Here is a 26,561-nt window from a genome sequence, read left to right as displayed (position 1 = left end):
CCACAGACTGCTTTAAATGTGCATCCCTTATCTCCACCCTGCACTAGGTGGAGAATTCCCAGGGTAAGGAATTCACAAGATCAATTGCAAGGGAAATAATTGAATATCTGCCTTGGGTCTGGCCCTTCTTCTTGCCCAAGCCAATGGCAAAAGCCGTCCCCATGGCATCTTGGTTTCTATCCCCAGCTTCCAAAGGTGTTTCTTTCTTTCCCCATTCATTCTTTGTACCCAGCCTGAGCTCTGGGCGTGCCAGGGGTACGGAGGTCCCACTGTATTCCTAAAGCTGCCATAAGCCCCTGGAGGATCTTTCCTGTAAAATGAATTCTGCTCTCTGAGTCTGTTTCTTCCACAATCCCTCTTATTGGAATTATGTCTTATAAAAATACCTTAATAAGTGATCCAGTGGTTGCTGAGCAATCAGAATTGCTTTTGCCCCCCTGTTAGGTGAGATGGTGTCACCAGAAGATATTGAAGCCTTCCTGCTCAGGGCATTTCAGTGCCAGGCTCTTACAAGCACACACAGCTGTGCTGGTTGAGCTGACCATGGGGGTAACCTGCACTTTGTCTGATTCCCTTTCCTCAATAACAGCGTGTCTTGGAACTCTTTTCCCTTCTGCTGCCCTTGAAGAGCCATCCACAAAGACATTTTCTGCCTGAGGCCAGGCAATGTCTCCTGAATCTCCCCCAGGCTGGGTCTGGAGCTGTGTCACTTGAATGCAGTGCTGGGTTTCTTCCCAGCCCCTCTGTGGGCTGTTCAAACAGGAGGCTGGGTTAAACCCTTCCCCTGTGCTCAGTTCTGAATCCTCCTGTGCCACTGAACAAGTTTCACACTGTAATAACCGAGCACTGCTCATCCATTGTGAGGCTCTTTTGGTTATCAAAGCTTGACTTTGATGGCAGACTGGAACAGTCGGAGATCCTGTTGTCATCAGGTTTTGGGCCTCGGTTCCCGTGGAAGCTGTGGCTGCACAATTCTGCAGGCAATGAGGCCACTCTGGCCACTGGGTGAAACATTTTGGCCCAAGAATTCCTTTGGCATGGCCCTGTTGAACATTCACCTGCAATTCCAATTTCTTTTCTGAGTCTGGAAGAGCCCCAGCTGAGACATCAATATTTTTGGTTCTTCATTTTCCCAAGTTTTGCTCACTTTCTCCTGTCCATACCACAGCATGGAGGCTGTGTGATGTTAAAAATTCCTACAATGTCCTGGCTGGGAAGAGAATCCTCAATCCAGGCTGTGTAATTCCCTGTTAATCCTCAGTATTGTCTCAGCTCCTTTTTGGTCCTAGGAAATGTTACTTCTGAGATTGCCCAGACCCTCTCTGGGTCAATCTACCCGGAATCTTCAGTCCCAGTGTTTACCAAATATTTAACCTCTTTGTGCATCATTAGCACTTCTTTTTCAGATACTCAAAAGGTATTTTTTAGATTGCAAATTGAGCTATTTCACAGGGGCTTTGTCTGCCACTTCTCCTTGTCCTCCTCATTGGAGCCATCCGATTCCCTGACTGGCAGGATAGGAGTGCTGTAGGGAGACATCCCTGGCTCCAAGGGCCCTGCCTTTAGCAGGGACTCCATACCAGGCTGTGAGCCCTTCCTTCCCTCCCCTGGAACAGGGTGTTGCTTTTAGACACCACTTGTCCTGGTTGCTTCCAAGTAATGTGGAGAGGCTCCACATCAAATTTTCCCCCTGGGGCTGCCCACACCTCTGGGTTCCCTTCAGCACAGGCCTTGCCAGACATTTGACACAAAGGTACAGCAGCAATAGCCTCTGTATCACCTTTTACAATATTCCAATGCCACCATCAAATTCCTTCCTGGTTCATAAAAATGACAGTAGGAAGAGAAATAAATTAGTTTATTTCAAACCTATCCCTCACAGCTCCTAATAGTGATTAAACAAATGATACCAGCTCAGCTTTCGCATCTATTCCCTTAATAATGAAAACATTCCTTTACAATTTTCCCTCCTTAGGTGTAAGATTCAGAGTGGATGGAGAGGCCCCTGTGTCCATCAGGAGAGGCCTCCTCTGGATGCAGACCCAGCCTGAATGTTCTGCAGGGCTCCAGTGTGGTGGGTCCCCGGTGGGATGGGAGCTCAGAGAGCCCTGACAATCCATGTCCATGCAGGGGTGGACTTGCTCCTGCTGAGGGTGCTGCTGTCTGTGCTTGCAGTGTCCTTGTGGGCTGCAGCTGGAGCCCTGACTCCTTCCCAGGGGCTGTTTGGGTGGGCTCTGCCCTGGCCAGGAGGGCAGTGCCTCTGCCAGGTGCTTGTGGCCGACCCCGTCATGCCCTGGGTGCTGGGGCCCCCTTGGGCCTTGGGGTTGATCCCTCAGGGCTGTGGGAACTCTGCCGTGGCCTTTGCCTTCAGCTTGGCCTTTTGCTCATCCCTTCTTGCCTTCAGCTGCTGTGCCTTTGTGCCCAAGTGCTGCAGGGCTTCTTGTGCCACTCCTGCAGCCCCGGTCACTGCCTGTGGGTGCTCATCCTCTGAGAGCTGCTGAGCTTTCTGCAAAACCTTTCCTTTCTGCAGGGACCCAAAGCAAATCCTGAACAGCAAATCCTGATCCTTCATGTGCACTCTGCATTTCCCAGCTGTTCCTTTGTGTTCCCCCCTGTGCTCAGGGTCCCTGCCCAGCCCGTGTGGCAGAGCCGGTGCCTGTCCTGCCGCAGTGTCCAAAGGCGGCCCCCCCGGCGGGCAGGGCCGGCAGCTCCCCGGGGCCGGGCAGCGGCCGGGGCGTCCCGCAGCCTCCTGGGGGCCGGGGGCCACTGCCGGCCCTGCCCGGGGCTGGTGGGGTCAGGCAGCGCCCGGCGCTGAGCCCCGGCTGCCCCACAGCCCCGGCCCGGCCCCGCAGCTCCCCACAGGCCCCAGCCCGTGCTCCCGGTGCCGCACCTCTGCGCCCGGTGCTGCCGCTGCCAGCGCAGAGAAACCCCTGGCATCCTGACCTGCTTTTCCTGTCTGGCCAACTGGGAATTCAAAGTATCAGCTGGGAAATTCTGAGGTTAAGACTCTGTGGAAAACCATCCCAATCCTGAGTATTTTTCTGTTCCTCCTCTTTGCCATCATCCTTTTTCTTACCACATAGATTCCTCCTGCTGCTTCTTGCCTGAACCATATCGCTGCACACTCCCCTTTATCTGATCCCTTCCCAGCACACCAACACCATCCATCCCCTGTTGTCCAAATCCCTTCTCCACTTCCCTTATTGCTCCCCTGGGTGTCCATGTCCTTAATTACCTCTGGGGGAATGTGCAAACTACCTCAACATTCTCCCAGGGGACCCTTCAGAGACATTTTGGGATCATCATCCCTTTGGCCAGGACCCTCCCTGCCTTTCCCTTTTCTCCCCTCCATGGGTGCCCTGCCATGTTCACTCCCCGAAGATCCCAGGGCACTCACTGATGAGATTTTCAGTGCTCTCTCCCTGCTGACTCTTCACAGACCCCCCTGATGTGTCACTCGTCTGTCTCCTGGTCACTCCCGGGTCCCCAATCAATCCCCGGTGCTGCCGCCAGCCAAGGGAGCCGATCACCCAAAGTGGGTGAGGCACCTTCAGCTGCACTCCCTGCCCGCCGCCCCAGATGGTGGAAGGAATTTGGAATGAGCCCCAGGGTGTGTGGAAAAATTGACATCAGCAGAGCATTCTGTCCACAAAGCAGACAGAGGAGTACTGTAAAAGTAATTTCTTTCCTAATAAAAGGGAGAGGCCATGGGACATTCCCCATGGGATCTCTCCAATTGTTGGAGGACACAGCCTCCTTTTCATCCTAATTTTCCCAGCTGCATCTCCCTTTCCCTTTCTGTGTTGGCTGAAATACTTGAGAGCTACAGACTTCTCAATCCACCTACTACTTACCCCTTTCATATGCACCCCACTTTTGTATAGCAGATGATATTCATGGCTCTGTTAAGGCTTTGTTGTTCTTCTCCAAGTTAATGAATTTAGCAAGACCTTGGCTGAGCAGCAGTCTGTGTCATCAAATAACATTTTCTGAAACCAATGGTTTCTCCTGTCACACCCTTATGTACAATTCTCTGGCCTTATTTCCGCAGGGATTCAGAGCATCTGTTTGTAAAGACACTTTCCTGTTGTTCCTTCCATGGGGTCCCCCGTTTGTGGGACATCCCCCCTGGAGCAGGGTGTCCCCTCTGTGCTGCAGCCCCAGGGCTCGGGCCGAGCTCAGCCAATCAGAGCCCGCGGCGCTGATGACTCACCAGTTGCCAGGCAGACTCGCAGCTCCCCGCGTTCCCCACCTGGACCCACCTGCGCCCCCCCTCGGCCCCATGGCCCCGCGAGGGGAATTTGGGGAGGTGGGAGTGGGGCAGCGCCAAGGCCGGGCCCCCCGCGCTGTCCTGGCGGGAGCGGCTGCAGTGGGGACCGAGTGCGGGCGGGAGCGGCCGAGAGCCCAGCGCTGCCCCAGCCCGACCTGCCCCAGCTCCATCCCTGCCCCTGCGCTGGGATGCTGTGGGGCTGGGGGGAAGAGGGAGCCGGCAGTGGGTGCTGGGCCTGGGGGCAGGAGGAGAAGGGAAGGAGAAGCAGGCTTGAGGAACAAAATGGTCAAAGGATGCAGGTGGCAGGAGAGGGTGGGATTGTGCAGGAGAAGGAGGAATGGCAGGAGGAAGAGGATTGTGAGTAAGAGCAGAGACACAAGAGGAGGAGGAGAAGGAGCAGAAAGAGGGAGCAGCAGAAGGTTCCACCCCTCCCTGTATCTGCAGCCTCCTTCCAGGCCCAGGAGCGCTGCTCTCCCCACATGCAGCAGGTGACTGTGGAGGGGGATCCAAGATTTTCAGGGGGTAAATCTTGGTGTTTCTGAGTTTTCTTGGGCTAAATGTTGGTGCTTTGGTTTTATGTGGCAGCTGAATCTTTATCTTTTGGAGGAGGTTTTTGCTGACTTGTGATGTTTGGGGTGTTTTTGTCCTGTGTCTTGAAGTTTGTGGGATTTTTGGGCTGAATCTTGGTGTTTCAGAGGTTCTTACAGACACAAGATTCCCTATGATTTCCTGAGATGAACTTGGGCAAGGAGGCACCTCCAGTCTAAGGAGCTCTCCTTTTGTTTTTCGGTCAAAGCAGGATTTTTCATTCCCTGGCTGTGGCTGGATGGAGGAGGAGAAAAAGCCCCGAAGATGCTGCAGGAGGAGGAGCTGCAAACCCAGCCCAGGGAGCTGCAGGGAGGAAAGAGCCCCCCTGAGCCAGGAAGGCAGGCAGAGATCCAGACGGAGCTTGGAGCTGGTGGAGAAGCCTCATGGCAGGGAGAAGTCCCACAAGTGCTTGGAATGTGGGAAGGGTTTCAGCCGGAGCTTGGACCTGATTAATCACCAGAGGATCCACACTGGGGAGAGGCCCTACGAGTGTGGGGAGTGTGGGAAGAGGTTTCAGACCAGCTCCAATCTCCTCAGACATGAGCGGATTCACACAGAGGAGAGGCCCTACCGCTGCCCCGACTGCGGGGAGGGCTTCAACCGCAACTCCAGCCTCACCGTGCACCGGCGCATCCACACCGGGGAGAGGCCCTACGAGTGTGGGAAGTGTGGGAAGGGCTTCAAAGACAGGTCTGGCCTGATGGTGCACCAGGTGATCCACACAGGAGAACGGCCCTACGAGTGCTTGGAATGTGGGAAGAGCTTTGGGTGGAGCTCAGACCTGAGAAGACACCAGCGCATCCACACTGGGGAGAGGCCCTACGAGTGTCCCCAGTGTGGGAAGAGGTTTCGGACCAGCTCCAATCTCCTCCTCCATGAGCGGATTCACACAGAGGAGAGGCCCTTCCGCTGCCCTGACTGCGGGAAGGGCTTCAAGCACAACTCCCACCTCACCGTGCACCGGCGCATCCACACCAGGGAGAGGCCCTACGAGTGTGGGAAGTGTGGGAAGAGCTTCACCAGGAGCTCAAACTTGACCCAGCACCAACGGAGGTGCCACTAAAGGAAGCCCTGTGAGTGCCCTGAATGAGGGAAGAGCTTTGAGTGAGGGAAGAGCTTGATGCGCTGCTGCAGCTCCATTCCCCATGGGAGGATCCGGGCTGGATGATCCCCAGTGACCCCCGTTGGGCAGAGCCCTGGTGCCCCCGTATGGGGAATAAAACAGAGAGTAAAGCAATGGAGCTGATAAAGGGGCCCGATATCTGAGGCCTGACTGAGCAGAAACTGTGGGAGACACAGACACAGTTTCAGTCTCCCTGGGCAAGAAGAGGGGACAGTGGGGGGTGGCAGGGGTGTGACAGAGGGGATGAGGGGGTGACAAAGGGACAGAGGGGACATCAGAGCCCTCAGGAGGGGACAAAGGGGACCCTGGGAGGACTCAGAGGCCACTGCAGGAGACCACAAGTGCCAGCAGGTCCCTGACACCTCCCCTGTCTCCTCCCCAGGTGTCCCCTTACCAGCTGGAGTCACTGGTGAATGTGGTGGCCACCCTGGGTGAGGTGGCAGCCACCGTGACCGGGTTACAGAGGGACGAGCAGCAGCTCATGTCCCCAGAGTCCCTGCACGGGAACCTGAGGAACTTCACCTGGAGTCTCCGTGAGACCCTGGAGCAGGGCGATGTCACCTCCCTGGGCCACCGTGGTGTCCCCTCCCTGGGCCAGGCCCTGGCCGTGCTTGGGGCCACCCCAGGGGCCACCTGGGCCGATGTGAGAGCTGCGGGCTGGGCCTGGCAGGAGTTGGTGGTCAGGCTCGAGGACAGCCGGGCCCTGCTGCCCTGGGATGCCACCGAGCTCCATGACACCCGCTGGGACGCGGCCATCGCTGCCATCCGGGCCGGGGACCTGCAGAACGTGGCCACCCGCAGGAGGACAGCTGGGAGCAGCCTGGTGGCCACAGCCCAGCAGCTGAAGGTGGCCCTGGGCAGGGAAAAGAGGGCCTCGGCAGGGCCACGCACAAGGCCCAGGTGGCTGCGGCCACCAACGAGGCCGTGGGAGAGGCCGTGGTGGCCAGCAGCCAAGCCATGGTGGCCACCAGAAGGGGACATTGGGCACAGGTGGCCCTGGGGCCGCTGGAGCGCTTGGTGGAAGAGTGTGAAGGAGGCAGGTGGTTCCCCGAGGAGCTGCAGCGCCAGCTCGGGGACATCGAGGCCATCCTGGAGGGGACAAAGAAGGCGTCCCCCGATGTCCCTGAGGCCTTGGTGGCCAAAGTGGCCGGGTTTGAGCAGCTGTGGGATGCCAGTGCCTGCCTGGGCAAGGATCACCTGCTGGGGACACTTGGGGACATCCACGACCTCCTCTTGAGTCCCTGTGGTGGCTCCGGCGGCCCCGGTGGCCCCAGCAGGCGCGCCCTGGCCCAGCGGTGCCAAAAAGCCGTGGAGGATCTCCCCAGGCTGCTGCAGCGATGGCACCGCTCTGATGCCATCAGGGACAGTGACATCCTGGTGGACAGCGCTGGCGTCACCAGTCCCCTCCTCGTGCAGGATCTGAGACCAATTCGGAGAATTTTCTGGGAATTTTCATGGGCATTGTCCCACATGCTGATGGGAGTTTCTGGGATGACGTTACCAGCCGCACCTGGGGCCATTGTGAGAGCACTCAGAAGGCTTTTGCATTCCCCTGTTGCCTTTTTCATTTTCCTGTTTTTTCTATTGGGTTTGGCATTTCTCTGTTGCCTTTTGCAGGTTCCTCTTGACCCCCAGCATTTTGCTGAGGTGCTCATACTGATATTGATTATTGATAATTCCTTGCAGCTGCTTGCTGGCACAATAAAATCTCAGAGTTTGCATGGACAAGTCCAAGGCAGTGTGAGCTTTCTGCCAGGATTTGGGAATCCTTTATGAATCCAATTCTCACATCCCTGGGCCCCCCCGTTCCCGGCGCTGTTCCCGGGGGTCCCGCGGCTCTGGGGGTCAAAGGGGAGGGGGCAGAACCCCCGTGATGGGTGGGGGGCACAAAGGGGTGTCCGGGCCCGGTGCTCGGGGGGGTCGGGGGCACTGAAGGGGTGCGGGTGCGGTTTTTGGGGGGTCCCGGTGCTCGGTGAGGGGGGGTCAGTGCTCAGCAGCGGGGGCTGTCCAGGGACCCCCCCGGCCCCCCCAAATCCCAGTGGGGTGTGAAAAACAAAGTTCACTAAGAGATTACTAAACAAAGTTTAATCAGGGATAAAAAAGGGTTTTGGGGCTGGCCAAAGAACTCGCCCTCAACTTAACCCTTCGTTCTCCGGATCCGGTTCCACTGCAGGGCCAGGAACACACTCCTGAGTTTTGACATTATTCAAACACTCCCGGGAGGTTTGGGTGTCCCAGGAGCTCGTGTTTGGGTCTCACCTCTGACTTGTCTGCAGGACATTCTGTAGATTAAGTCGATGTTTTTGATTTCTTCTCATGGTTCCACGCTGTTGTTTCAGACCCCCTGATAAATTCATAAATTCTTCTGAGCTTTGTGTCACTGGTATCACCTGGTGAGGCTGGTCCACAGATGTGGGAAACAACTGAATTGTTTTACACCTGAGTCAGTCACACAAAAGCATTTTAACATTACATAGTCTCTATTCCAGCATTTATTATTGATCTATTTAATGTTTATCTATTTTTAATCTCTTAAGGCCTATGATATAATATCTGTTTATTACTCTAGCAGTAAATTTGTTATATGCTGCACACATAAACGGATCGATTTTATTTTACCAGCGAGCAGCTGCAAGGAATTATCAGTAATCAATATCAAGTACCACAGCAAAATCCTCGTGCTCAATAACAACGTGCAGAAGGCAATAGATAATTTCAAAAGCTGATTATTCTATTGTCATTTATAACCCGGCTCTGCTGCAAGGCACCGAGGGGCTCATTCAGCCCCTGGCCCACCGCCACCCCCATCAGTGTCCCCAGAGCGTCCTCAGAATGTCCCCAAGTGTCCCCAGTGACGTCACCCCAGGAATTCCCATCAGCATTTGGGACAATTGCAATGAAAATCCCCAGAAAATTCCCCGAATTCGTCTCAAATCCAGTGTGGTTTGGGGAGGGGGGAGAAGTGACAGCAGCGATGTCCCTGAGGATGTCACCGTCCCCGATGACGGCACAGCAGTGACATCGCTGTCCCTGCAGCAGCCTCGGGGTGTCCTCTGTGAAAAATGCATATTTTATGGTTGGCTTTTGCAAGTATTAAATTGAATAGGGTTTGTATTATGTTACATTGATTAGTAGTGCTGTATTAACATTTTAATGGTAGGGTAAATGTAGATTTGTGGTTAAAATGGAGCTTTGGTGGTTAAAATAGAAACTCTGTGCGTGGGAAGAAAGGAATGAGGTTCTTGCACCGGGACGGCAGCCGCAGGACACCGAAATCTTCCAGAGAAAAAGAATTTACAGCTTATTGTAAATGCAGGCGAGCCAGGGGAAGAAATGACGATGCCTGACTCCAGCTCAGAAGGATGAATGGTTTCTTTATTAGACCTATACTAATATAGATTAATATACTGTTTAAAGGAAACACTAAAACTACAAACCTGCTTTTTCTATTAATATATTGTTTAAAGGAGATACTAAAACTACAAAGCTGCTTTTTCTAACTCCCAAATTAACTCCTCACAACTCGTGACCCTCTCTGAGATTCCAGCCCCAGGTGGGTGGGATTGGCCCCAGGCTCAAACGATCCTCACCAGAACCCAACCCAGCAACCACCCCACAACAATTTGGGTAACAAATTGGTAAACAATTCTGCAAACACGTTCCACATGCTAAAACAAGGAGCAGAAACAGAAATTGTTTTCTCTCTCGTTTCCCTCTGTGCTCCTCTGTGGAAAATGCTGGGAGGCAGAGCAATGTGCTGCCACAAGCGCTCCCTGATTAAAGGAAATTCCCTCTCCGTGCCCCGCTCAGCGCTGCGGGCGCCGCGGGATTGAGAAGAGGCTGCCACTGCTCCGGGCTCTGTGGCTGGACAGGATTGATGCATCATGCATGAGATCGATGAATATGCAACAGGCTGCTGCTTTTAGGTTATTCCTTGTTCAAGGCGTGGTTTTGGCAGCTCAGTGCCCAAACCATCCGGACGTCCGTAATCCCTCGCTTTTTATTGTCTTGTCACTGTCCTGACCTCATTGTCCACATTGTTATTGCTCTGATTTAATTGCTGGTTTTTAATAACTGTTTTATTACTAATAAACTTTTACAATTTTAAAAAACAAACTGACTGGTGTTTTACACAGTGCCCAAAAACATCCAGATGTCCAAAATTCTTCACTTTTTATTGTCTTGTCATCGTCCTGACCCTCATTGTCCAGATTCTTATTGCTCCGATTTCATTGCTATTTTTATAACTATTTTGTTACTAATTAACTTTTTGAATTAGTAAATTTTTAAATTTCAAAAACCAGCGAGTGGTGCTTTTCACAGTGCCCAAGAACTCCTGGATGTCCAAAATTCATTTTTTATCATCTTGTGGTGTTCTCATCCTCATTGTCCACATTTTTATTACTCTGATTTTATTTAGTATTTTATTATTTTTTGGTTTGTTTGTTTTTTTTTTTTTACTCACTATTTTATTACTAATAAACTTTTAAAATTTAAAAAACAACTGATGGTTATTTTCCACAGTGCCCAAAAACTCCTGGATGTCCAAAATTCTTCATTTTTTATCATCTCGTGGTGCTTTGACCCTCATTGTCCAAATTTTTATTACTCCTATTTATTGCTATTTTTATAACTATTCTATTACTAATTAACTTGTTTGAATCAGTAATTTTTAAAATATTTTAAAGAACCAGACTGGCATTTTTCACGGTGCCCAAAAACATCCGGGCATCCAAAATTATTTTCTTTTTATCGCCTTGTGGTTGCCTAAATGTCATTGTCCAGATTTTGATAACTCTGATTTTATTTTGTATTTTAATTTTATTATTTTTATTATTTTAATTTTTTATTTTATATTTTTAATAACTATTTTATTATTAATAAACTTTTAACATTTCAAGAACAACTGATCGGTGTTTTCACAGTGCCCAAGAACTCCTGGGTGTCCAAAATTCTTCATTTTTTATCATCTTGTGGTGTCCTGACCCTCATTGTCCACGTTTTTATTGCTCCGATTTTATCGCTATTATAATTATTATTTCATTACTAATTATCTTGTTTAGTTATTTATTACTAACTAACTTGTGTAATAATTAGTTTATTATTAATTAACTTGTGTAATTAGTGATTAGTTTGTGATTTTATAGACCCGCGATCGGCGCTTTCAGAGCTCGCGGCGAGCGGGAAACGTTACACAGGAACGAGCTTTGGATCGATTCCTGTGTGATACTGATCAATAATCAATAATCAATAACTAATGCTGGATCGATTCCTGTGTGACACTGATCAATAATCAGTAATCAATAAATAATGCTGGATCGATTCCTGTGTGACATTGCTCAATAATCAATAATTAATAACTAATACTGGAAATATTAATTTGTGATATTGATTAATTAATAATAAATAATTGACATTGGATTGATTCCTCTGTAGCATTGATTAATAATAAATAATAATGAAGAGTGGATAAAAGTTTCTGTAATATCGAGTGATTAATAATTAATAATTAATAATATCTAATAACATAGATTGATTCCTTTGTGATATTGATTAATAATTTATAATTTATATTGGATTATTTTATTTTTAACATTGATTAACACTATTGGATTTGTTACTTTGTAATATTAATAATAATTAATAATATAGGATTGATTTCCTTGTAATATTGATTAATAATAAATAACTAATAACATAGGATTAATTTATGTGTAATATTGATTCTTAATAATAAATAATTAATAATTAATATTGGATAGATTTCTTTGTAATATTGATTAATTAATCCTTAATAATTAATAATAGATCAACTTCTTTTTAGTGTTGATTAATTAATAATCAATAGTTGATATTGGGTCTATTTCTTTGCAATGCTGGTAATAATAAAGAATTAATTACTACTGAATTTATTTCTCTGCAATATTGATTAATTAATAATCAGTAGTTGATATCAGATAAATTTATTTGTAATGGTTAATAATTAATAATCAATTATCAATTATCAACAATCAATAATTAATATTGGATTGATTTATTTGCAATATTGTGAAAAATGCTGATTGAATGATGCGCTGCTATTGATTATTGATAACTCCCTGCTATTGATTATTGATAACACCCTGCTATTGATTATTGATAATCTTCTATTGATTATTGATAGCTCACTGCTATTGATTATTGATAATCTACTATTATTGATAACTCCCTGCTATTAATAATTGATAACTCCCTGCTATTGATAATTGATAACTCCCTGATATTGATTATTGATAATCTGCTATTGATTATTGACAATTTACTGCTATTGATTATTGATAATCTGCTATTGATTTTTTATAACTCACTGCTATTGATTATTGACAATCCACTATTGATTATTGATAACTCACTATTGATTATTGATAACTCCCTACTATTGATCATTGCTAACTCTCTGTTATTGATTTGGATGTGTGGAGATGAAGGAACAATGGGAATGGAAATCTCCTTTTTTTTCCTTTTTTTCCCCATTTTTTTCTCCTTTTTTTGCCCCTCTCTCTCCTGTGACAAAAGCGAAGATTTGATGAAAAATCAATAAAATGGGAAATGGAACTTTTTTAAAATTGCTTTTTAAAAAAAATTCAGTGAACAATTGGAGCTGGGTAATTGGTTCTTTAACGACTTTAAATTCATGCTTTGGGTTTTTTAATCAATGCTTTAAAAAAGAACCTTAAAATCCAAACTGGAACAAACTCCCCAAGTGTCACCAACCCCACCTGTCTCCCCAATGTCCCCAAACTCCCCAAATGTCCCCAAACCTCCCCAAATGTCCCCAAACTCTCCAAATGTCCCCAAATATCCCCAAATATCCCCAAACCTCCCCAAATGTCCCCAAACTCCCCAAATGTCTCCAAACCTCCCCAGATGTCCCCAAACCTCCCCAGACCTCCCCAAATGTCCACCAGGGCCATCCCCGCCATGTCCTCCACGCTGGGCCTGGTGGCACCTGTGGGGACATTGGGGACGCGTCACCGACACGCCCGGGTGGCACCGACACCCCTGGGTGGCACTGAGCCCGTCCTGGTGGCACCGGCCACCCCCCGATGTCCCCAGCTCTGCTCCTGATGTCCCTTAGGAGATCCCAGTCCTGTCCCCAGTGTCCCCAACCCTGTCCCCAGTGTCCCCAGGCCTCCCTGGTGTCCCAAAACCCTACAAACCCCATTCCCGATGTCCCCACCTGTCCCCAACTGCATTCCTGATGTCCCCAACTCTGTCCTGGTGTCCCCAACTCTATCCTCAATGTCCCCAACCCCATCCCAGGTGTCCCCAGCTCCAGTCCTGGTGTCCAAGACCCTCCAAACCCTGGTCCCGGTGTCCCCAGTGTCTCCAGCCTTGCTCCTGTGTCCCCAGCTCCATCCCAGGTGTCCCCAACCCTGTCCCTAATGTTCTCAAGTGTCCCAAACTCCGTTCCTGATGTCCCCAGCTGTGCCAAAACCCTGTCCCTGATGTCTCCAGGTGTCCCCAAACCCTGTTCCTGATGTCCCCAGCTGTGTCCAAACCCTGTCCCTGATGTCCCCAGGTGTCCCCAAACCCCATCCCTGATGTCCCCATGTGTCCCTCGCCCGCCACCACCACAGTGACCCGGTGTGGTGCGTCCCAGCCGGGCCCCAGGGTGGTCACCAAAGTGTCCCCCTCGGTGTCCCCCTCAGTGTCCTCCAAGCGTGGCCTGGGGTGGCCACGGGCGCGGCGCTCCCAGCGGATCTCCACATCCAGCGGGAAGAAGCCGACAGCGTCGCAGCGCAGCTCGGCCGGGAGCCCCGGGGACAGCCGGGACGGCAGCAGAGACACCCGGGGAGGGGCTGGGAGACGGGACAGTGAGCTGGGGATACTGGGAGGGACTGGGAAGGAACTGGGAGGGACTGAGACATACTGGGAGGGACTGAGACATACTGGGAGCCCCGGCCCCGCCCATTCCCGGCACTGACCAATCACGTGCAGCCGCAGCACCTGCTGCACCTGCCCTGGGGCGCTCACGGAGCAGACGAAGGCGCCGTCGTCCGACCCCGAGAGCGGCGGCAGCTGCAGCGACACCTCCCTGGCGCCCCCCGGCGGCTGGGAGGACCGAGGAAACGCTCGGCCTCAGCGGCGCCCCCCGGCGGCTGGGAGGACTGTGGCCGTTCCGTGCCCAAAATCCCACCAGAACCCCCCCAAAAAAACCCCCAAAAATACTCCCAAAACCCCACAAAAATCGCCCCCTAAACCCTTCCAGAAACACATAAAAAAAGTCCCCAGAAATCACCCCCAAAACTCCCCAAAAAAAACCGCAAAAAATGCCCCCAAAACCCCCAAAAATCATCCACCAAACCCCTCCAGGACCTCCCAAAAAGCCCCAAAAAATGCTCCCAAAACCTTCCAAAAAACCATTCAATGCCCACAGCGCCCCCTAGTGGCCAGGAGGTCCAAGGCTGTCCTGTGTCAGTGGCGCCCCCTGGTGGCCGGGAGGACCAAAACCATCCACTGCCAGTGGCGCCCCCTAGCGGCCGGGAGGACCAAAGCAGTTCCATGCCTGCAGCGCCCCCTGGTGGCCAGGAGGACCAAGGCTGACCATTGGCGCCCCCTAGTGGCCAGGAGGACTGAGGCGGCCCACTCCCAGCAGCGCCCCCTGGCGGCAGGGAGGACCCGACCCCCCCCCCCCCCCCGCTCGGTGGCGCCCCCCGCTGTCCCCGCAGGGCTCTGCAGCCCCTCCCCTCCCCTGCGCGGTGCCGGGGGGGCTCCCGTGGCCCCCCAGGAACAGCAGCACCCCCGGCGCGGCCTCGGTGTGGCGGGCGGCGGCCGAGTCGAAGGCCAGCAGGCGCCGCGTGGCGCCGTGGCGGTGCCGCAGCCACTGCAGCGTGAAGGGCCCGGCCGGGGCGCAAAGGCGCAGTGCAGCCGCCCCGGCGCCCCCAGCAGCGCCCGTGTCTGCAGCATCCACGTGGACACCAACAGGGACACTGCAGGGTGGGACAGGGCGTCATGGGTGTGGGGACATCAGGGACCCTAGGGACATCGGGGATGTGGGGGGATATCAGGGACACTGCGGGGCAGAACAGGGTGGACATGGGGTGTGGGGACATCGGGGACACCGGGGGAACACTGGGGATGTGGGGACATCGGGGATGTGGGGGGACATTGGGGACACCAGAGACATTGGGAACAATGCGGATGTGGGGGGACATCGGGGACATCAGGGATGTAGGAGACGTGGGGATAATGGGGACATCGGGAACAATGGGGGACATCAGGGATGTGGGAACATCTGGGAGGACATCGGGGACATCAGAGACATTGGGATAATGGGTGGACATCGGGGACATGGGGACATTGGGGTCACATTGGGGATGTGGGGACAATAGGGATAATGGGGACAATGGGGGGACATCGGGGACATCAGAGACATCAGGGACATTGGGGACATTGGGACAGTGGGGGGACAATGTGGACAATGGGGACAATGGGGATGTGGGGTGTCCTGGCTTGTAAGGTAAGCATGTATTCTATTGCCATCTGTTGGAGGTTGGGCAGTATTCTTATCTCTTCCAAGAACAATGTCTCCCTCTGGGGAGATATCTTCTGTTCATGGACCATTGAATGACTCACTGCATGACCGGTAAAGTTACATCATCCCATTGTGAGATGCTCCATCCAGAGGAGGAGCCAAGCATTCCTACCTGCATAAAATCATCATTTTTGGGACACTGGACAGCTGCTTCGCTGGATTCCCAGAGGAGCAGCTTCTTCTGTGCTGAATTCCCAGAGGAAGACCAAGCCCAACTACTACCAGCACTTCAGAGAAAACTCCACCCTTCTAGAGATCACTGCTTCAACAGCATTTCATCTGCCACTCCAGGAGGAGCAGCCACCATTTAACTGGACTACTACCAACACCCTGACTCCTCAGGGTGTCAGGTTTCTGACTCCATCACTAGTTTTATTCATACTAATTACATTTTTTAAAAATTATTATTTTAATTTAGTTTTACTCCTAGTAAAGAACTGTTATTCCATTCCCATATCTTTGCCTGAGAGCCTTTTGTTAAATTGTGGTAATTCGGAGGGAGGGGGTCTACCTTTTCCATTTCACAGGAGGCTTTTGCCTTCCTTCACAGACTCCTGTCTTATCAAACCTAGACATGGGCCTTGTTAGTTTTTTGTCCCTTGTGTGTGTGTGTGTTGTGGGCTCAGGTCTGTCTCTAGATCCCCTTGTGGGCAGGGGCGGCCCTGTTGGCCGTGCGGAGCCCCCGTGGTTTTCTGGGCTTGTGCCAGGAGGGTTCTGGGGTGGGTTGAAGGTCGCTGCTGGGGGGCTGCCAGGTGCCTCTGGCACACCGCCCTGAGAGCGCCCGGTCTCGTCTGATCTCGGGAGCTGAGCAGGGTCGGGCCCTGCTGCTGCTGGGGACAGCAAGGACGATGTCAAGGATGACAACCTCTTGCTCCACCTGACCACCGGCAGGCTGAAGATGGTGGACTTTGATTCTGACATCTCCTTCAAAGCCAGGTTCCACAGGGAGTTTGCAGATGAGTCCACACGCAGGGGGATGCTCCCAGATTTGGGCATTGCACAGCCTGGCTGGGAACCAAAGGTTCCCCCTTTGCTGGGGCAGATGCAGCTGATCCTTCAGTCGGCTGCCAGGCTGCTTTTGGCAGGGCTGGGGACATGGGCTGGGGTGGATATGAAATGGGAGTGGGCTCCTGGCCCTGCCAACAGCCCCCAGCACCCACCGTGCCCCGGGCTGGGGCTGGGCTGGGGCAGCCAGCCCGACACAAACAAACCCCCATGGTGGGAGCAGAGGTGGGACTCCAGACCCTGTGCAGGGGCTGCTTTGCTTTGCAGGCAAGGAAGGGCTTGGGCTGCTCCACTGCCCTTGTTTGCTTTGGGATCACCATGGGGGCCGTGCAGGGGAAGGGAGAAAGCCTGGGATTCCCTCCCCATGGTGGGTTTTTCCCTGGCATGCAGGGGTTGGGCCTTCCTTAAGGCCCTGACAGAGGTAAGATCTTTGACCTTTTTTCTTGTTCCCCTTTTTGTCTGTAACCTATTTTCCATAATTTGATGTTTGTTTTTCTAGAGGAAGCGTTCTAGGTGGGGCCCAGTCTGGATCAGGACGTGCTTGGGAGCAGCTGCAGCGTGGATGGGCCGTGCCCTTGGAGAAGGCTGAGGGCATCGTTTGGGACCAGCTTTTCTTCCAGCGGGGGATGGCGTGAGGTGGGTCCTGTCTGCTGGGGATGGTGGGATCAGAGCTCTGGGGAGATGGCAGCGAGCACAGGAGCATCCTGCTCTGGGCAGCTGCTGAGGGCTGGAGGTGCCGTGGCTGGCTGCAGGCTGGGCACATGTCCTGCCCTCCTGCTCTGCTCCCAAAGGCAGCAGTGATGGGCAGCTCTGGGCACAGCTCTGGCACGGCCAGCATGGCCTGGGCACCGCGGGTGGCTGGGACAAGGGGACAGGAGCCTTCAGCTGACGGGGCTTTCTGGTTTCTCTCCTTGCAGCCGGGCTCTGCAGGTGCTGAGGCTGCTCTGGGCTCTGCCAGGGCCCTGCTGGAGCTCAGCACCGGGCTGCAATCAGCCAAAGGAGAAATGGGGTGCCCTGCAGCACAGACTGGCTTGAGCATTTCAGCAACACAGCTCAAGTTTGCAGAGTGTACACCTCCAAGGGAAAACATGGCACCACCCAAAAAATAAACTTGTTCAATAACTTCTGAAATTAAATCAATCTAGGATGACCCCAAATGACTTTTTGCAGCTTGCTCAAGCTGTAGCTCAGCCCTTCTCTGAACTGTTCTCTCTTCTCCCTGCCTTTTACTTCCCAACTGCTCCCGCTTTTCCCCCAGTGAGTTCCCAGCCTATTCCAGTCTCCATCACACTGTTGCGTTCCTTGGTGCCCCTCACCATGAGGAAGGCCTAGTCCCAGGCTTAGGGACTCATCCTGTCACTGGTGAGGAGCAGCAATGTCTCAGAGGTCTGGTGGGATTTTAGTGTCATTCAGAGCTGCTCTCCAGCCCTCAGCTCTCCTCACTGCTGAGTTCCTGCTCCCTTTTCCTCGTCCTTGCAGCAGGATGAGCTCTGTGAATCCCCTGGAGCCTCCCCACTCTTCCCAGCCCACGCACCCACCTCAGCTAGGCTGAAGCTGCAGCTTCTGTGTTTCCTCTGGCACACCAGTGCAGTCCACTGTGCGGGGAGCCCCAGCCCCAGAGCACAGCACTCAGCAGTGCAGTCGGGGCTGGAGCAGCTGCCCTGCAGCCCTGCCTTGGCTCTTTGTGGCAGGGAATGCTCCCTGTTTGCAGCTGTCCCTGCAGGATGGCCGCAGGGCAGAGCCCAGCCGGGCTCCCACTGCAGCCCCTGAAGCTTGGGGCAGACAGTGGTCCCAGAGCTGAGGTTCACGGGGAGCTCCCGGAGCTGTGCCTCGCACTCTGTTGCCGTGTGTCACCGTGCAGGCTGGCTTGTACGGGGTGAATGTACCAGCCCTGCTTTGACTGACAGGGGCCGGGCCCATCACATCTCTCCCAAGGCTGCAGGCATTGCCCAGGCCAGAATCTGAAGGGGCACAGAGATCAGAGCAGTGAAATCATCCAGACTGGGTTTTCAAAGGCCCTTTAGAAGGAAGGGCTTGAGAATAAACGTGCTCTGTTTGCCACACGAACATCGGGGTGAGTGGTCTCTTTGGCTCCAACCCACTTTCCTCCCCGAGCCAACGTTACCCACTCCCTCACCCGTCCCCCCCGTGCCTTCCCACTGCCTTGTCCTGTCATGGCTCCTGCAGCCCCTCATCCCTTTGTGGCCCCGTCCCCTCAGGGTCTCCCCAGCCCGGCCAACCTGCCCGGGCAGCAGCGCCGCAGCCCCACAGGAGCTCCAGAGGAGCCCCAGCAAGAGGCACCTGGGAGCCCTCAGCAATCCAGCCAGGAACACACGGGCAGGAGGACACGGATGGCGCTTCCTGCCTGGGACAGGGCTTGTGGCCATCTCCAGGCACCGCTCTCACAGAGATCCCCACAGCTCCAGCCCCTGCCCGTCTGCTCTGTGGGCAGCACAGAGGCTTCGGCAGAACCACCAAAGGCCAAGGGGCTTCTGGCCATTTTCCCTGCAACCCTGCATGCCTGGGCAGCTTGCTGAGCCCAGGAACCCTTTTCTCCCTCTTCCCCTCGGCCCTGCAGAGCCTGGGCAGCCAAAGAAAGATCCTGGGAGTCTGTCTATAGCAACACATCCTATATTTAAAGCTAAAGAAAAACAAAAATAAATAAAAGAACAATCGTAAAGAAACGAAACATTCCTGCTGGCTCAGGTGGCCCCAGCAGACAGAGCCTGTGGAATCAGCTCTCTGCAGAGCTCCAGCAGCGCAGCCAGCCGAGCCCCGACAGACGAGGCCGTCTCCTCCATGCCCTGCAGAGCCGATCACGCAGGTTGTCAAAGATGGAATATGGAGCTCTCTCTGCTTCCTGGAGAATGTACAGTGTTTGAACTGCCAGGCTTGCGACAGCGATGCTGGTGTCATTTTCCATGCCTTCAAGGGCTGAAAGAGAGAGGAACAGAGCCATGGTCAGTTCCCACATCTGAGGGGACCCGAGGGGACTCTGTGCCAGGGCCATCCCAGCAGGCTCTGGCCATGGCCAGCAGGGAGCAGGGACCAGCTGGATCAGCCCGAAGCTGCTGGCCACGAATCCCCCAGGTGCCCTGAAAGCTCTGTGTGCTCTGCCCACGCCGGCCCTGGTCCGCACAGGGAGCAGAGCCCCCCGCAGCCGGGGCAGGGCTCGCAGCTCCCCCGGCAGCCCCCGCTGGCAGCCCGCTGCCCTCCCTCACCCTCAGAGAGGAGCTGGAGCTCTTCCTTCCTCCCCCTCAGGTGCCGCCCGGCCGTCCCTGGGAACACAGAGCCTGTCAGGCCCAGGGCACAGCTCCCTGCCAGCGGCGCTGCCAGCCCTGTGCCCACACGCCCTCCTGGCCCGGCTCGTGGCTCACCCATGAACCTGACGGCCGCCTCTCGCAGGGGCTCCTGTGGGCTCTGCAGGTAGGGCAGGGCCCGGCGCAGGTGCTCGGCCACGCTGCTGCTGTCCTCTGCCAGCTGGAGAGAGCAGCAGGAGGGAAGGGTTGGCCCCGCAGCCCCCCGGGCCGGGGCTCCATGGGCACCCGGCTGGGGCCGCAGGAGCCTGGAGCAGAGCCCGGGCGGCCTCGGGCTGCAGCAGCGGGCAGGGGCACAGCTGCCAGCCCGCACACCGAGCACCGTGCTCAGGGGCTGCTCCAGGCTGGGGCTGCGGCTTCCCGGCCCTCCTTACCAGGCACTCGGTGAACTGCCACAGCTTCTGGTTCTGCACCAACTCTCCAAGATCCCTCCTCCTGAGGAACTCGGCCACACAGAGCAGCGTTTCCTGAGAAGCCTGGAGAGCAGCAGAGACGCGGAGATGGCCCCACAGCCCAGGGCGCAGGACCCCGTCCCTGTGCCAAGGCCAGCAGGAGCTGCAGCCTGCGAGGCGCCAGGGCAGGGCCAGCCCAGCCCCTGCCAGGGGCCAGCGGCAGCTGCCGAGTCCTCACCTCTGCCACTTGCTGGTTCTCATCGTGGCAGTGGAAGAAGAGTGGCAGCAGGCTCTGGCGCACGTGTGCCTTCAGGGCCTTTCTCTCTTCTTCCGGAAAAAAATCCAGCATCTCCCGGAAGATAAACATGGAGCACAACTGCACCTCGCTGTCCTCCTGTATGAAAGGAAGGAAGAAAGGCCTCAGCGTCAGCTGCTTCAGGCCCACCTGGGCACAGCCTGTGAGTGCACAGGGCACAAAGTGTGCGGGCAGCACCCGCTGGCCGTGGCTGGAGGCGCAGAGCCTTACGTTGTCAAAGAGTGGCAGGAGCGCCTCAGCCAGCTGCAGGGCGAGGGTGCTGGTTACTGGGGCACCATTGCACAGGAACAAACCCCTGAGGAGAACCGTGGTCATCCTGAGCATGACGCTGTCATCTTCCTGCAGGAGCTCCACGAGCCTTTCATGCAGGCTCCACATCCTTATGGCCATCTACTTGTGGAACACAAGTGTGTGAAACACCATCCTGCTGCCACAGGGGCCAAAGGCCTGTGCCAAAGCCCTGGGGCAGCTGCAGCAGGAGGCAGGAGAGCTGGCAGCAGCTGCCCCAGTGCCCCAAGGCCAGCCAAGCCCCAGGGACTGCCTTCCCCAGCCCCACACTGGCAGCACGGCTTCAGCCCCTGCGCTCTTCTCACCGAGACACTGGTGGTGCCGAGCGCCACGAGGCCTCGGAGTGCCAAGCGACGCCTCCCCCTGCACTCGCCCTGCAGGTGCTTGGACAGGAACTGCAGGACGCTGTCCCGGCACTCACTCAAGTTCAGGTGCTCCAGGATCTGAAAGGCACAGGCCGGTGACGGGGGAGCGGCCGGCGGGAGCCCAGAACCGCCCAGGGCCGGGCCCAGGCAGCAGCACAGGGCGCGGGCTCCGTCCCAGGCACTGCGGCCAAGAGAGGGCAGAGAGCCGGGAGGCAGCTCAGCGAGGCAGCGCCGGCCTTCAGGCTCACCTCCACAAGGAACGACAGGGTGGCCAAATCCCGGCACGGCGTGTCCTTGCTGAGCAGCCCGAGCAGGTGGAATGCAATCCCGGAACACGCGGCTTCGGATGCGCGGTGCATTTCTCTGACAGGAGGAAACACGAGTCAAAGCCCTCAGCCAGCGGGGGCAAACCTCTCCCAGGACTGCCTCACAGAGGTCTGGCCTTTCTCCACCACCCTGCAAGGGGCAGCTGAGCCCTCTGGGAGGTTGCTGCTCTTGGGCATGCTCCTCTCCCAGCCTTTTGCAGCCTCCTTGGCCGTCCCTTGGTGACAAGGCCTTCTGGCCCACGGCCACGGGGACTGTGTGGGGCACCTCGGGCACAGGGCACACATGCCGGGGACAGCTGGGGAGCAGGGGGTCTCACCTGGCCAGCACGCCCACAGCACAGTGGTGGGTGTCAGCACAGAGCAGTGTGTCCCAGCCACGCTTGTCTTCCACGGCCACCACCACATCCTCATAGTGAAGTTGGCAGAGCAGGGCCTTGAGGGTCTGCTCTGCAAAGCTGTGCACAGAGCAAAGCCCAGGTCACGCTGGGAGCACTGGCCCTGCCCTGGGCACATGGCAGGGACAGGAGGACTGGCATGGAGCACCTGCTGGGGCTGGTGGCAAGGCCGTGTTGCTGCTGGCATCCCTTCCAGAAGGTATCGACCTCCTCTGGCACATCCAGAGTGCAGAAGAGCACTTGGAAGAGCAGATGCACAAAGAGGCCGGGGAAATGCACGGTGACTACATGTGGCACACAGGGCAGCTGGAGGATCTTCCACATCACCACGGTTGCCTGCAAAGGACAGAGCAGCCTGAGACAGCGCTCAGTGCCGAGGTGTCCGTGTGGCAGGGCCCGAGCACGGGAGGGAGAGGCCCGGAGAGCCACAGGGGGAGCACCGGGCCTGGTGGCCCTGGAGCTGCCCCGAGGCCAGGTTTCAGCCCAGCGCCTGAGGCAGGGAGACGCCGTGGGGGAGGGAGGATGGAGAGCTGCTGGAGAGGTGGCCTTGGGGCCAGCAAAGGCAGAAACTCACAGCCAGGGCAAGGACAGCCGTGTGGTCCCCATCGGAGGTGCACGTGCTGTGCTCTGGCCAGCTCCCCAGCACATCCAGGAGCACGAGCATGGCCGGCTCTGCAGTCCTCAGCGAGCACATGATGTTCTTCCACATGGCCAGAGCAGCTCTGTGGGGTCAGAGCTCTGTCTCAGAGGAGTCTGGGACACAGCAGCGTGGCCTGGGCGGCAGCGGGGAGCTGAGCTGCTCTGCCAGCCCTGCCTCTGCCCACTGCCCCTCACTGGCAGCACGCAGGCAGCCCAGCCCTGTGGGCACTGGCCCCTGAGGGGCAGGGGGAAAGCATGGCAGCACGCTGGGGGGCTGGCAGGGGCCAGGGCTGGCAAAGGGAGCAGCCAGAGGGCCCTGGAATTCTCTGTGTCAGACACCTGGGACAGGCTGCACAGGGGGAAGGGCTGCTGAGCCCTGAGCCCTCTGGGCAGGTGGGCCCCGTACCTGTCACACAATGGGGCCACACGCAGGAGAGCCATCACCACGTCAGAGGGCTGTGCCTCTGTCAGATCCAGAAGGGGCCTGTACAGATTGTACTCAGGAAACTCATTGGCCATGAGCCACTGGTGGATGAACCTCACCATGGCGGGCACCTGGAGAAGGAAGGGGAGACTTGGAAAGCTGCTGGAGGAAGGAATGTGCCCAGCTGCCCCAGAGAAGTGCTTCCCTTGCCACCCCACTGCCATGGCCTCAAAGGCCCCCAGGGAGCAGCAGGCATGGCTTGGGAGGCCAAGCAATTGCTGGGAGGAGAAAAGCCAGGCCACAGGCTGCTTACTTGCTTTGGGCTGGAAGGACCCTCCTCCACAAGCATATCCAGCAGGGCAGCGCTGGTCTTGGTTTTGAAGATGGGAGAGTACGCTCTGAGCACGGTGCCCATGGCGCTGCTCTCTTCCTCCCGAATCCTCTTCATGAGTTTGCAAACCATCTGCAGCAGAAGGGCAAGAAGCCCGGGATGCTGCATGGAGTGCTCCGAGCACAGTGCTGGGCTGAGCAGTGCCAGCAGGCCCAGCCCAGGTGGGGATGGCTGCAGGTACCTGCGCTGTTCTGCGGAAGCGGCCCCGGGTGCATTCCTGCTCTCGTGTGCGCTGCACGGCTGCACCTGGCAAAGAGCGAGCGCAGCCCGAGCTGAGGGGCTGCGGGAGAGGCCGGAGAACACAGCCCAGCCCTGCGCTGCCCAGGCAGGGACAGCCCCGCGACGGCCCAGGGCACGGAGCACGGCTGTGGGGTGTCTGCCCGGCCCCTATTCCATCCTGTCCATGGGCATGGCCCCAGGGGATGGGATGGGATGGGATGGGATGGGACGGGACAGGACGGGACGGGACGGGACGGGACGGGACGGGACGGGACGGGACGGGACGGGACGGGATGGGATGGGATGGGATGGGATGGGGCCAAGCTGGCTGCAGGCACCAGACCTGCAGCCCAGCTCTGCCACTCACCCTTCTGCAGTGGCTGGAACTGCTCCACCTCTTCAGGCTGCTGTGCTGGGGCAGCTCCAGGGCCTTCTTTCTCCTCCTTGCCCCAGGCCAGCTTGGGCACTCTTGCAGGTCTGTGCTCTGCGTCACTGCCTGGATTCATGGCTGCTTGCAGAAGGTGAAAACGAAAAGGTTCGAGTCAGCAAGTGCTGCAGTCGTGCCTTGAGGGCACCTGCAAGAGTGAAGTCTTGGCAAGGCTACAGGACAGCAAGTCCTGCACTTTGCTCTTGGGGGCTCCAGGCACAAGGACAGGAGACTCCTGTCAAGGATGGTGCAAAGCAAATGCCACGGTCTGCCCTCGAGGGTAGCTGCAGAAGAGATGCCTCGGGAAGGCCAGGGGTCACCAAGTGCTCTGGTCTGGCCACGAGCTCACCTGCAGGAGTAATACCTCGGGAAAGCTCCGGGTCAGCAAAGAACGAGTGGCTGTGCGAGGGCTCCTCTCAGCACCGCTCTCTCGCGTCCTCTCTCGTTGTGTGCACTGAGCACTCTGCCGTGGCCTTGTCACTGTCAACACCTCTGCCAGAGCGTGTCACAAAGGGCCCTTGGAATCCCTGTCCCGTTCCATTCCACGGTGACCATGCTGCACCGTGTCACCAAGGGCCCTTGGATCCCCTGTCCCGTTCCATTCCACGGTGACCATGCTGCACCGTGTCACAAAGGGCCCTTGCACGCACTGCCACCTGCCCTGGGGCCACCCCCAGCCCCCCAGAGTGGCCCAGGTTGGAAGGAATGCCTCGCCCCAGGTGTGTCAGACAGCCCAACAGGATCTTTAGGAAGGGCTCAGCCCATCAGCAAATGCTGCCCTGCTCTGCAGGCTCAGAGCAGCAGGAGCCCCCGCAGCTGCCGACGCAGCCGCGGCGGGAAGGGCACGGGGCCTCCACAGAAGCTGGCACGGCCTCCTCGGGACACGTCCCACATGGTGGCCATCCTAAGCACGGCCGTGGGACACAGACCAGGAACGTGTGGGCCAGGGCAGGAATGCTGCTCTGAGCCCTGGGGCCCGGGCAGCGCTGACAGCAGCAGGTGAGGCACAGTCCCAGCCCAAGCAGAGTTCCCCCGAGCCCTGGCAGCACCGGTGCCCGTCTCCTGCCCAGAAACCTGTGCCCCAAAAGGGCTTCTCTGCCAGAGGGCAGCCAAAGCTGGTGTGCACTGGGGACTGTGCTCCGTCCTACAGGGGCTGTTGGTAGCAGCACCTGCAGCATCTGGGGGCAACATTTGGTGCGTGTCAGATGTTGTTGCTCCTTCCCAGAATGATTTTTTCATGGAGGGGATTAGCAGCAGCCCAGAAACACCAACAGCTACTGAACTTCACAGGACAAAGAGACACCACCGAAACACTGCCATATTTCCTTGTGCTTTTGCGTCTTTCTTGCACTCTGAAAGAAAAAGAATTGGCCCAAGCCCTGCTATTCAAATCTCCAGCTGCTGTGTGTCTGCCTGTGGCAGCTCCCTGCAAACACAACTAGCTGCCTGCTCAGCTGGGCAATGGACAGCCACAAACAGGGAGGGCCCTGGTGAACATCTCTTTGGTCTCATGGGGCAGCGAGAGCACAGGAGACAAAGACTGCTCCTCCCGAGTTCATGAGGCAACAGAGAGATTTTATTTCCCAAGCCCCCCCTTACACAGGGCATTTGAAAGACCAGGCCTGGAAGCTCTCATCGGTTTGAGCTCCACGCCCCTTCAGGTTCTGGCCCATGAGGTGCCTGCAGTTTTGGGAGATATTTGATTGGTCAAGACCCCTGTCAATCATGGGAACACCTCACCCTCCTTTTCTTTATAAAATTCTGTGTATTGTTCTCTGTCACCCATCTGCAAGGGCCCTTTGCCAACATGGGGACAGAGGACAGCGTGCATCTAATTTACACTGCAGCTGCAGCATTCCCCTCCAGGAACTGTTAGGGGAGAACTCAGGCCACAGGCATAATGCTTCTTGGTTACAAATTGAACTTATCTCTAAAAGCAGAAAGCTATTTAACCCTGAGCCCATTTAACCCTTAGAGAAAAACCCAATTTTAAAAAACAACCTTTCAGCACTTGATCCCTTGGAGAAAAACCGAATTCCCAGAAAACAGTCTGTAAACAGAAAACCTGTTTGTAAACATGAGAAATAATTTGTAAACAAATCAAGTCCTTATATGAACTGTCCATGAGGCAGGTGATCATTTGTAATGCTGTCTGTGGTTTCCAGTGTCCATATTTTAGGCAGCTGTATTGTACTGTTGTAGGATTTATTGTAAAACATGAGAACAGACTCAGAGGCGAGGAGGGTGTACCCTCAATCCAACCCCTTTCCCCTTTTTTCTTTGTATAATAAATAATAATAGGAACAGAACATGGATTTTGAATACTATTAACTTATGCAAAGTTTCATCCAGGTTTACTGATAATATTTTTCTTTACCAGCCAGGTTCAGGGCGAAGGACTTGATTGGGAGATGTTTTGATCAGGGTAAGGAACTTGGTTGGGAGACATTTTCTGTATTTATATTTTATCTAGTGCAAACCATATACTTTTTTCCCTTT

The 26,561-nt window shown here is 54.9% G+C and overlaps 1 protein-coding gene across 1 annotated transcript in view; it reads left to right on the top strand.

Moving 5' to 3' along the window:
• Nucleotides 1-5,210: 5,210 nt before the first annotated feature.
• The window catches only part of LOC110469778 (uncharacterized), a gene marked incomplete at its 5' end in the record, with an annotated part of 706,345 nt that continues 684,994 nt past the window's right edge, over nucleotides 5,211-26,561 (top strand). The window contains 1 exon segment of the mRNA XM_077790762.1: nucleotides 5,211-5,911. Coding sequence (XP_077646888.1) covers nucleotides 5,211-5,911 — 701 coding nt within the window.

Source organism: Lonchura striata, unplaced genomic scaffold (genome assembly GCF_046129695.1).
Source record: "Lonchura striata isolate bLonStr1 unplaced genomic scaffold, bLonStr1.mat Scaffold_85, whole genome shotgun sequence".
In the NCBI taxonomy this organism is placed as follows: domain Eukaryota; kingdom Metazoa; phylum Chordata; class Aves; order Passeriformes; family Estrildidae; genus Lonchura; species Lonchura striata.
This window is presented reverse-complemented; position numbering and strand designations above follow the sequence as displayed.